This window comes from Eleutherodactylus coqui, chromosome 5 (assembly GCF_035609145.1).
Source record: "Eleutherodactylus coqui strain aEleCoq1 chromosome 5, aEleCoq1.hap1, whole genome shotgun sequence".
NCBI classification, from domain to species: Eukaryota; Metazoa; Chordata; class Amphibia; order Anura; family Eleutherodactylidae; genus Eleutherodactylus; species Eleutherodactylus coqui.
Genome location: NC_089841.1, coordinates 180,468,439 through 180,480,280, shown reverse-complemented (window position 1 = coordinate 180,480,280; position 11,842 = coordinate 180,468,439). Strand labels below are relative to the sequence as shown.

General features: G+C 39.8%; 1 protein-coding gene across 1 annotated transcript in view; it reads right to left on the bottom strand.

The window, feature by feature from the left end:
* Nucleotides 1-1,962: 1,962 nt before the first annotated feature.
* Nucleotides 1,963-11,842, bottom strand: part of FAM222A (family with sequence similarity 222 member A) — an 85,700-nt gene continuing 75,820 nt past the window's right edge. Inside the window, exon 3 of the mRNA XM_066603871.1 lies at nt 1,963-11,166. Within this exon, the coding sequence (XP_066459968.1) occupies nt 9,926-11,166 (1,241 nt within the window). The 3' untranslated portion in view covers nt 1,963-9,925. The remainder of the gene's footprint in view (nt 11,167-11,842) is intronic.

Below are 11,842 nucleotides of genomic sequence, written 5' to 3'. Positions count from 1 at the left end.
ACCTCCTTACAGTGGCCAGCGCTTGTAACTGCAGGAATGGCTCCATGGATTTCAATGAGAGCCGTGCTTGCAGTTACAAGCGTTGGCCACAACACAGAGGTTGGCGCGGAGGCTTTCGCTCCGACCTCTGTGTTATTGCGGCGCTGACAGCGCCCGAGCGGCAGATTCCTGCCGATCAACTATTGATGACCTATCCTGATGATAGGTCAGCAATAGTATTTCACTGGAAAACCCCTTTAAGTCTGTATGACTAATTCTCTAAACATGTTTTATTTGTTACTGATTAATATATTTATTGAATACTAATTAAAAGTTGGAAAACTCTTTAAATAAAAAAATACTGCAGCCTTTTGTGGTTTGTGTGCTCATTACTGATTATTGGAATTTTATCATTCTTATGACATAATGCGTAGGATCCCAGGTAAGGCCAATTTGGGAGCAAAAGCCGCATGGGATCTGGGCAGTAAACTGGTAATATGGTTGGTTTTTTCCTCTATTAAGAGGGTGCGTGTATAACTCACCTATGCTGGGAGATCATTGCAGGGTCAGCTGAGGAATCCTTGAGCACCTTCTAGAACATCTGCCTGGGGAATCAGGTGGCTTGATGAAAGCGCTGGATTGGCTGCCCAGCGGCTGTCGGGATAATCTGGAGCCCATAAGAAGAGGAAAAGCGAGAGTCCGGCCTCCAGATATTGATTGCAGACTTAATGTTTCCCTGCAGTAGTTTACAGGTATGATATTGATTTAAGCAGGTTGTGGCCCACTTCACACGGGGGGACATTGTTTAATTCAGTTTTGGACTGGGCAGGCTTGAGTCTGTATGACTAAGTCTCTGGACATGTGTTATATGTTACCAATTATATATATATATATAAAAATACTGCAGCCTTTTGTAATCCAAATGATGTGGTGAGTGCCTATTACAGACCATTTTTATTTTATTATTCATATGTCATGACTCATAGGATCCCATGTTAGAGGTGAGAAGGGCTTCTAGTAAGATTTTCTATGTGAAAATAGTTTATCTTTATTTCTAATATAAACTTTTTTTTTTAATACCCATCTTTTAAATTCTTCATTATTTTCCCTGAAAATTCAATACTCACAACATATTTCAGAGCAAGAGCTCTGCTCTAGATCACTATGGCCATCAATGAAATTTGACCACCCTTGACCCTGTCACTGGTTGTATTTCCTTGGGTCACTTTTGGTAGGTATTAACCACTCCATACTGGGAACATCCCACAAGACCTACAGTTTTAGTAATGTTCTGACTCAAGTCAACTAACCATTACAATTCGGCCCTTGTCATTGTCACTCAGATTTTTCCATGTGCCCATTCTTCTTGCTTCCAACACATCCGCTTGAATAACTGCTTGCTCACTTGCTATCTAAGGGTACTTTTACACAAGCCAATAGTTGCCCGAGTGATTGCCCCAAAAAGCAATGTAAGGTGACTGTTGTCCCATGGGACCTTAGAGGACCAGAGAGCTAGAATTGCTCACTTGTCAAAGTCACTTGATTTTCAGCTCCTCCTAAATGACTGTCCATTTACTGCAAATGGAGGTGGGCAGCCGGAAGAAATTGGTCGTGCTCCGCATCCATTCAGCGAGCGATTATTGCTACCGTATAAAAGCACAGGAGCGATAATCATTGGGACAGCTGTCGTCCGATAGCCATTCCATGTACCCTAATATATCCTGCCTCTTGACACTTGCCATTGGCACATAATAAAACCATTGACCATGACTAATGTTATAGCTGATCAGTGTGGATCGGACACTACACAGCAGTTTGCCTCTGTCCCTAATACACAGTGCTAAACATTTTGGTTCCAGCGATTAATCAGAAGGACTAGCTCAGCATACTGGGGGTGCACATAATTTGTCAGCATACTATTTCATAGCTCTTAGAGTAAAATGATTAAAATAAAGTAAACATCATATATAAGCTCAGTAGATAAATTGCACTTTTAATAAACTATACAATAAATACAGAAATCTGCAATGAGAGACTTGAGACGCACAGTTCAAATAAAATTTCAGTTTTACTCTGGGAAATCAACATCAGAAGGTACATGTCCATTTTGGAGCTCTTGATTTCCTAAACAATTGTAGTGCAGACTGTTGGATTCACAGTGGCATGTTATAGAAGAGAGCAAACCTTTAACCTACACAGTTCTATTCACGTTCAAAGCAGTGATGTATTGCCAAACTTGCACAATTCTCCATTATTAAATGCCTGGAGGGTAAATAAATAAAAAAGGCCTAATATTTATATATAAATTACTCATTGTTCATAAATAGGTTTTTTTTTCTCTGAAAGAATGAGCTGCAGAGATGAAGAGAAGGTCAGAAGTATTCAATTTATGTAAGAAATATGCAGAAAATAATAAACAGCGGAGAAGAAGGTTTATACTAGAGGATTTCAAAATGAGTATGTAAAATGTAGTTCATCCACAAAGCAAAATTCCTTTATTTAGGCATCATATAGGCTACATTCCATCTGCGTGAGATCTTCATTTGGCCTCTCCATTACAGGCTCAGCGTTATCTTTTTCTATGGACACATGGGATTTTTATTTATTTCCTCCAAATCAACTTTTTATTGAATATATCAAAATTATTGCAGTTGGCAAAAGTAAAGAACCAATGTTACATGAAAAATTGGTCATCTCTCAATTTAGTTGACACCATACATGAGCGCTATAACCCGCCCGGGACCATATTGGATTTTGATGGTGTCTATTTTGTAACAGATCTGGCTCAGCGTTGTGATTTCCATTATTAGTGGAATCACAACATAGATGTGAATAAAACTTTTAGTGGTCACTTGTTTCAGCCACAGAGTTGCCAGTTAGGGAAAAACAGTTGGAGTCTACTCTGGACGCAGGACAGGGACTCCTTATGGGTCCATATTATGGGCTTGGCGTGGTACCATACAGATTGACTCAGAGACACTGTAATTCTTCCCCAGAAAAATACTAGAGCAATACAACATGTATGTAGTGGAGCGTGTCACTATCTTTTTCTCATGTATTCGTATGCACACGTGGGAACAGTATGAGGCCATGGCAGGCTTTTATTGAACCCAACACCACAGAATTGTAAAACAGCAGTGCATATGAAACCTAAATCTGCAAGAGCGGAAGTGAAGATAGCAGAGACAACCAAAGCTATGATGCCTATTTTATGGTCGAGTTTTGTTTTTGGTTAAGTTAGGTTCACATTGCATTAGTGAAATAGCCTAGGATTTCTGTCCAAGGGTTCTGTCTAAAATGCCTCGAGTATGATCACATATCGTGACGTAAATCCACACCATGATCTGCATGCGGAGTTTGACTGCAGAATTCACTCATTGTATTGCAATGAATGAATTCTGCTGTGAAAATCCACTGTATTTCCGCTACAAGTAGAGCATGCTGCCGATTTATAAAAAGTAACCGCATGGCTGGATTACATTGCAGACTTCTGCTGCAAGTGTATTGGGTTTTTAAAAACCTCCATCACTTACATTGTATTGTATATTCTGCAGCATTTCTGTGTGTGTGTGAACATACCCTAAAACAACATTCAGATGGAAACTGAACCTGAGATCAAACCTAAGTTTCAACAGATTTTTGTTCATTTCTGATATTTTAGCAAGACAGAAAAATGAATTTGACTACATTATTCTTTCTTGCTAAAATGCTGGAAACCTGTGAAATAGAAACCAAAGCTTGCAAGTTCAGTCAGTTCAGTAATGACAGCTTATATGCAGGATTCCATCTGAAGTCAGCTTTTCAGACAGAAACACTGGATGTAAACCATAGACTGGTTCACTAATGCAATATAAATGTAGCCTAAAAAACACTTTATTTGGCTGTATTCCTTCCTAGAATAATTATAAATTACTTTTATTTATTAAAGGTTCGGTTACTTTAATGCAGAATATATGATCATTTGTCACCTGTTCAGTTAGTGCCATGTTAAATAAATGAGATGCTTTATTAAATTAACTTTACGGCAATGTATACCGTTAATTTTCGTAATATAACTTTCAATATTTTTGACAGTATGCGCAGAGGCTGTATGGGTCGCTCTGTGGTTGTGCATTTCATATGGCATACAGAGGTACATGGGAGCCCATGGACGTCAACGGGCGCTATGTCTCTCCACAACCACCTGACATTTACAGCCAGGCAAATAAAGTTTCCCTTTGGGTGTTTGCACACGGGTCAAAGTTAAAAGAAAGTCAATAGACATCTGTATAGGTTCAAGAATTAAAATATGTTGTGCAGCTCTTATTAAGAGGACAAGAAGCATTTGCTTAAGAAAAAAAAAAGACTTATGAGAGTTTCAGTGAGCTCATACGTAGTACTTAAAGCAACCCTCCCGTCCTGGACAAAGATGCCAAACCGCTACTCCAACTAGCTTATGCACACTGTGCATTACTCTGCATCAGTAGTCTACGACCTCCTTCACACGGGCATATGCGTTTCACACCTATGAATGAAGTGTGTATCAGTGTACTACACTGTATTTTTTGCACCCACAAGACATGGTTTTCTGCACATAGGACACAACCACGCCCAGATTTAAATGGCCATATAGCCTAATGAATTCCAGATGTGTTCTTTTTCCTGTGGAATTGCGCAGCCCCGTTGTGTATTGCGTGTGCATTTGCACACATTCCATAGACTTCTATAGAGACCTTTGGTGTGCAAATGTGCTCACCAGTAGGGCATACTGTGTATTTTTTTCCATTGCATGCACAAAAAAAGGAAATGTGAATGAATCTATTGAAATCAATATGTTCCATTCTCTGCATATCGCGCGCATAGATATGTCTATGTGAAGGAGCCCTAAGACACTACAAGCTGCTCTTACTGTTCAGCGCTGTTCACATAGCCAATGTCTTAGATTAATGAAGCAAACTAATGCACAGTGGGCATCAAATAGTGAGAGAAGCGGTTCATTCATCTTTGTTTGCCCAGGGTCGGAGGGTCACTTTAATGACACCATGTGCATAAGCCCTTAAAAAGGGATAGAATAGTGGGTCCCAAGAAGGGCTACATAAGCGATAAAATCAATGGAGCTAAGCAGTATTGCAAGCAGTCCTGGGGTACCAATATAAAAGCAAGGGAATTTGGATTCCGTCTGTCAATTTTTAAGACTGGGTTCAGGCAAAATCAGAAAACTATGGTTATCAGTTGATGAACCCATTGAGGTCTGGATAAGGTATGTACAGTAGCTAGAGTTAACATGATGTGGGAATGGTGTTTCTACAATAGTAAGCTTTGCCTTTTACTAGGTTCACAAGAGGGCGAAGTTGGAAGCTTTGCCTTATACTACCGTAGGTGCACAGGAGGGTGAAGTTGGTGCATACAGGCTATTAGCAACAATAGGGGTCTCCCTGGTTAAAAATGCCATATATGCCATCAAGAAGAAATTAATTGTAAAGAAAACCCAATCCATGAGCAAGAGAGTCAATGTGCCTTGCAACTAATGTTTGTCTATGAATGTCCTTATGGTCTCATTATTAGAAAATTAAAATAATAAAAAAATAAAACACACTTTTCCAGAAGCCACTAACACTCTCCTAAGGCCTTCGACACACTAGCGTTTTTTTAGTCTGTGTTGCACATAAAAAAAACCCCGCACTAACAGCATATGGATCCATAATATTCAATTTGGCAGCACTCACTACCGAGTTTTTTTCAAGCAGACATGGACTGCATAAAAAAACTAATTGCATGTATCACGGATGAGAATTAGGACATCCAAAGGCATGTCAATGTGTGGGCCGTTCCTGTACCGTACTGCACGTGTCCTTGTGGTGTCTGATGAGAGTTGTGTGTAAACCCCCCTCAGGCGGAACTTACATGCACAGCAAGTGGCCATCAGCCTAAGGCCTCATTCACACGAGTGCTGTTTTTGCGCTGAATAGGAGCGCACAGAAAGCGTTTTCACAATTGTTTCCTATAGAATCATTCACATGCAGGAATTGTAGCTGCGCTAAATACTCGCATGTCACAAACGAGGCCATGTGAGTGCTATGCGCGCCTCTAGCTCCTTTGAGCGCACAAAGATAGGACCCGCCCTGTCTTTACGGCGTGCGTTCCATAGACTCCGATGGGAGCTGGAAAGCACGCATCACGGAACGTGTGAACGGGCTAATTCAAGTAGCTGGAATTAACCTGTTCACTCGATCTTTAGAGCTGTATAGCTGCGATCCTAAAGGATACAATTATTGCGTTCACCTCTAAATTTAGGCTTTCTTCAGTGGGTAATGGGTACCTGATGATTCTCTAACAGCAGCAGCTTATCAGCAGTGGGTTAGAGATGCAGAAATGCTGTGCAAGCTTCCATCTTAAAGGAGATAGGCATGGTGATCAGTTGACTCTCATGAGCCTGGCTTCTCCTGCCTCTGGCAATTAACTGTTATGGCTGAAGAAAGCCGTAGCCAACATTACATGTAATGGATGGAAAGAACGTTGTTTGCTCAAATTACAATATTTTTCCCCTTCAAAGAGGATACGGGATTCAAATGGGACTGAAATTTGAAATCTTTAAAATATTTCCATTGAGCACTGTGCATGCAGAATGGAAAATCTGGCAACTGGTGGGCGTAAAAATGGGATTTAATTCCAAAGAGATCTAAAGTCGCAGATTAAATAAGTCAGAATCAACATCCTGTCCATTCCTTACTACTTGACCACTGGAAACAATAGCATACAATTAAAAATATATATATAGGGGGAAAAAAAACATAAATAAGGTCTGTTTTCAAGCATAAAGAGCATGGGATATGAGGAAATGCTTTCAGTATTTTTGTATAGCAGCCAACAAGTAAATTATACAACATTATCACACTACAAAAATTATATTCAAGTTTTCAAGTTTTTTTTTTTAATTATTATTTTGTGTGTATTTTAAATATCCTCCTGCATTTACTGTTCACTTCTACATTATGTACTAGTGCAAGTAATGGACTAAAAAAAACCAAGAAAAAAAAAAAGGAAGAAGAAATGCACGTTAACAATTTGTTTAATTACTCCATTTTCTGCCAACACACTGACAGAACAAAAATTATTTTTTAATTAGTAATGTGACATTGGTAAGATTATATAGTTTTTTTTTGGATAATACATATACTTTTCTATTTTTTTTTTTTTTTTAAGAGAAAAAAAAAAGTTTTTTTTTTCATTTGTTTCCAAAATAGCAGCAACTATGACGCTTTAACCCTCATTCACATTCTTCGCACATATTTCTGTTGTTAAAAGTTTGAATTTACTGGGCAAAAAGCATCACAGATCCAGTGGAAACATGGTAAAATGTCACAATAAATTAACCCTTTCACTGCCGCGGACACCTGAAATGCATTGTGGTTAAGTTAGGCAGCTGAATTAGGAAAGAAAAATCAATTAGGTCTGCAGAAAGATAATGATCTAGATACTTTTTTTTCCCCGCTGAAGACTATTTTACCAATGTTGCTTTAATGAAATAAGATAACTATTTGAAACTAGGACTAGGTCATTATCTCTCTGATCTCCTGGGGTTAGTGGGCTTCACGTTGTTCTTTAATCCATGCCCTTGGAAATGGAAGTATTGAAATCACACGTATGAAAAATAGATATGAAAGAACTGCATTAAGAAACTGTACAAAAAGCGTACACAACTTTCTACAAAGAGTTAAAGGTTTTTTTCCACATACTATGGATTTAGTATGAAACCGGCTGTTTTCCTGTTAAAGAGAATATCAATATGCCAGCACACGTAACAGGGTGAATCTCTGAAAATATCGGTGTGAACCTGAATATGAAAACCCACAACTGTTTATCTACGACTGTTGTAGCGTCTAATCCAGGCAAAATTCATATAGGCAAGTAATTGAGGCGCTCGGAGAGATTTGTCGATAAGGTTCATATCAATCAAGTTGATGAAATAGATTTAAAGTGGTTTTCCAGCTTTTAAAAATTGATGAGCTATCCACAAGATAGTTTATCAATAACTGATCAGCAGTGGTCTGAGAGTTTAGTCTATCAGCTGTCACCCTGTATGAAGCCGGTAGCAGATATACATTGTGCGGAAGCCCAGTATGCTTTTACTGGCACAGCTTCCATTAAAATGAACAGGAGCTGTGCTTGCAATACCACAACTGGCCACTACACAACGTAAAGAGTGAGCTACTTCTTGCTCCATGCAGGGTGACTACTGCCCCAGCGATCGGCTGATCGACCATGCTCCTGAGTGGCAGACCACTGCTGATCAGTTATTGATAAATTTTAAAGAACTGGTAAACCCCACTAAAGTAACATTTCATGTACATGTAAAATTTAATGTAATTATAATTAGATGCAAGAGGAGACTGAAGAGTTGACTTGAGCTAAAACCTACTAATTTTGTCAGGACCAAATGAGCTCCTCATGTGTATGGGGACCTCCCAAGCATCTCCTTATGGCAGATGTCAATGACAAATAGACAGTTCTGGCAGTGGCTTATCTCCCCCATGAACAAAAATCCAACTACCCAATCGCTGTCACACATGTATTACTTTCCCCATTTATAGTAAAGTTGGCAGAAATAGCTACCGGCTAAATGAGTTTATGAATGGATTAAAGAGTCCTATATGTGATATAATGGAAGTTACTGTAAGTGTTCAAGGCACTAATGTTCCTTTTTTGTCTTGCAGGTTAGAGTTTTTTTAAGTTGGCCTGGGCACTGGCGTAACTATAGAGGATGCGGTTGCACCCGGGCCCAGGAGGCCTCTCGTCTCCATATAGGGAGTCCAGTACTATGAATAACACATTATAGTTGGGGGTCGTTACAGATTTTGCATTGGGGCCCAGAAGCTTCACGTTACGCCTCTGGGTCTGGGTGTCATAATTCAGCCTCCAATCATAGTGACGCACTCACTTCTGGCATTGCTGCATTTCTTCTCATAATTACCACTGGAAGCCATTGTACTACTCACAATACAAACAGTCATATAGCAGTTGATTACATTAATGGTCATCTACTTAATGACTTTTCAGCTGAGAACGTCCAGTGGCTTATATTGCCTGTGAAAGATTGACTAACCACTGCACTAGCTTTATGTAACTGTGTTCTATCATATTCTATAGTCCTTCGCAATAATTCTATATGGTCCAAAGAAGATAACTACACCGAGTTAGCAGTCACTGAATTGTGTTCTATAGAGTTTTGATGCATGATCTTCAAGTATATTCACACTGATGTCTCCAAAATATGTGGAAATAATAAGCTGACCAAGTAACAAAATGATGAATGTTACATGCAGAATGAATTAAGGATGCACATTCAATGATCTTAGAATGGAGACCTTGCCTAGTAAAAAATAAAGCCTTGCCACAATGAGGTCAGGAGAGTTGGCAGTGGAGGAGTTACAGAAAGAACACAAGAAAAAATTACTCCAGATAAAATAATTAAAGTACCTATTTCTATGGGTAACCTTCATGTTTTGCCACAATGGTGAGAAACAATGCTGCCGTCAGACTAATTTTAAGATTTTAAAGCAAAAAGAAACAATATCAAGGATGTCAATGATTACATGAAATCAGCAAGAAAATAAGCTGGAGAATTAAATTTGCATTCAGTACAGGTACAGCAAATATCTCTTTCATTGTAACGGCATAAGACATGGAATAAAGAACCTGCATTTTGGACTGAGCCATTCTCTTCCGTTTGCTTGCAAGATAATATAAAGTGCAGGAGCAAAGGCAGCATAACCAGAGCAGAAAAATAGAAACCCTTTTGCTGCCAGGCTTTCTCATTACTATGCACTCTGACTGCAAAGGAGTGAGGAACGGCTAGCCTCACCTCTGCCCTCTGCACTGATAAAACATGCCTTCTTATGGCTAAGTAGCATTATCTAGTGGACTGAACCAGTGTTGGCCACCTTTACATAGAAAAGAGGAAAGAGCTTTATCTGTAAATGGGCAGGCGGATGTGGGCATGCTGATGATCAAGAAGCCTTGGCACAGACACTGTTTCATAACCCTTGCCAAGCATCTGCTCCTTAATACAGGGTGGGTGAATGTCATTGATGAGATACTCCAGGGACTGAAGGCTACTGCTAAGAATAGAGGTATTGCAAAGGGTCTTGCTGGGGATGCTGGTTAGTCCATCTGATGGATGTACCCCCAAATCCCTGTGACCATTGGCAAGTTCATGTGGATTGTAACAGTCACTGTTGGGTGTGACCAAGATACTGTTCCATGGAGGGGCAAAATATTGACCAACGGAGAAATTGCCATGCATGCCAACACAGTTCAGTGGTGAGGAGCTGACTTTCTCGACGGCACTAGCAAGAGTATAAGGGCGAGATACTCCTGGGCAGACTTCAGGTGACTTGCTGATTGCTCCTCCTCCTCCACTGCCACTACTGTATATCCGCAGTTGCTGCTGCTGTTTTTGTTGCCAAATAAGGTAGTCCATGCCATCCTGATAGGTTCCAGCTTTGGCTACCACAGGGGCAGCCCCCAATGCCAACTCTGTGCCAGACCTACAGTCTTGTAAAACAGTGCCTGTATAAGCCACAGTGCCACCGGCCATAGCAGTAAAACCACTGGTCATTACCTGCTTAGCTGGACTGGAGTTAGTAACTACCACACCTTGACAAGCTTGGTGAGAAGCCTGAGCCTGGCACTGTTGGTTGATCTGGTAAATGATGCTTTGAATAGAGGGTAAATTGGACTGCTGGAGTGTTAAATTTCTACCTGTTAAAGGAATGACTGAAGTTGCCACTGTCACATTGGGTGGCACTGGTGCATCCATCTGTTTCTGATTTGTAAGATAACTCAATTGTCCATTGCAAGGTTGGCTTTGTGTTAAAGTGCTTGACATGGGATAAGGAGCAACACCAACCTGTGCAGAAGAAATTTTAGTCCGTTTTCCCTCTACATTCTTTACCACGCTCTTACTAGAAGATTTAACAATAGCAAGAAGGCCTTGGTAGCCGCTTGTGTGTATTGGGTAAGGACTATAACGCTGTCCAGTAGTGTCATAGCCATTTACAGTCCTATTTAGGTGCTTGTGCTGGGGAACCCTGATGTTGGTGGGGAAGATCTTGATAGTCAGTGGGCTGTTAGCTACTTTTTGTGCGTAGGCATCTAGTTCGGCAGGGCTTGGGTATCTTGTGGTCTGTACTGGTATAGCAGTTTCACCTGAAATAGAAGAAGACAATGTCATTGTATTTTATAGACTGTATACAAAAGGCAATAAGAAGTATGCAAGGGTTCTTTTAACTACAAAGATTTACATTGCCCTGTAGGTAAAAATATCATTATAGTAACAATCCTAAAGGATATAGTATTATAAGTATGGAAGAAAAAGAGGAATAGAGAAAAAAAAGGAAGAACTTTGAAAATGCATGGATGAGATACCGATATATGCAGCCCTACAGACTCCACTATTAGGGCCCTTCTACACACAAAGATAATCGTTCAAACCACTGAAAGATTTAGAGATCTATTTGCATAAAGCGTTAATGGCCATTAACACTATCATAAAAGGGCCTCTTGAAGTTGTTTGCAGAGCCCAGCATGTGTTAAAAAACATAATTGTTGCATGTAAAAGGGCCTTTAAGCGGTGCGGTGTATGTGTATTCGGTCAGCAAAATATGCAGCATTCTTACTGCGTGTGTATAATTGTTTTTGGTGTGTATTTGATGTGCATGAGATTTTCTTTGTGCATCTGTGTTTATTGGGGTTTTCCTTTACGTGCAAAAAAAAACACAAGGCGGCCAAATTCATGTCACCTTTTTTTTTACAACATGGGTAACAGTTTTTTCACAAGTGTAAAATATACATGTGAAAAATGAATGTTTGAATACCTCATTGC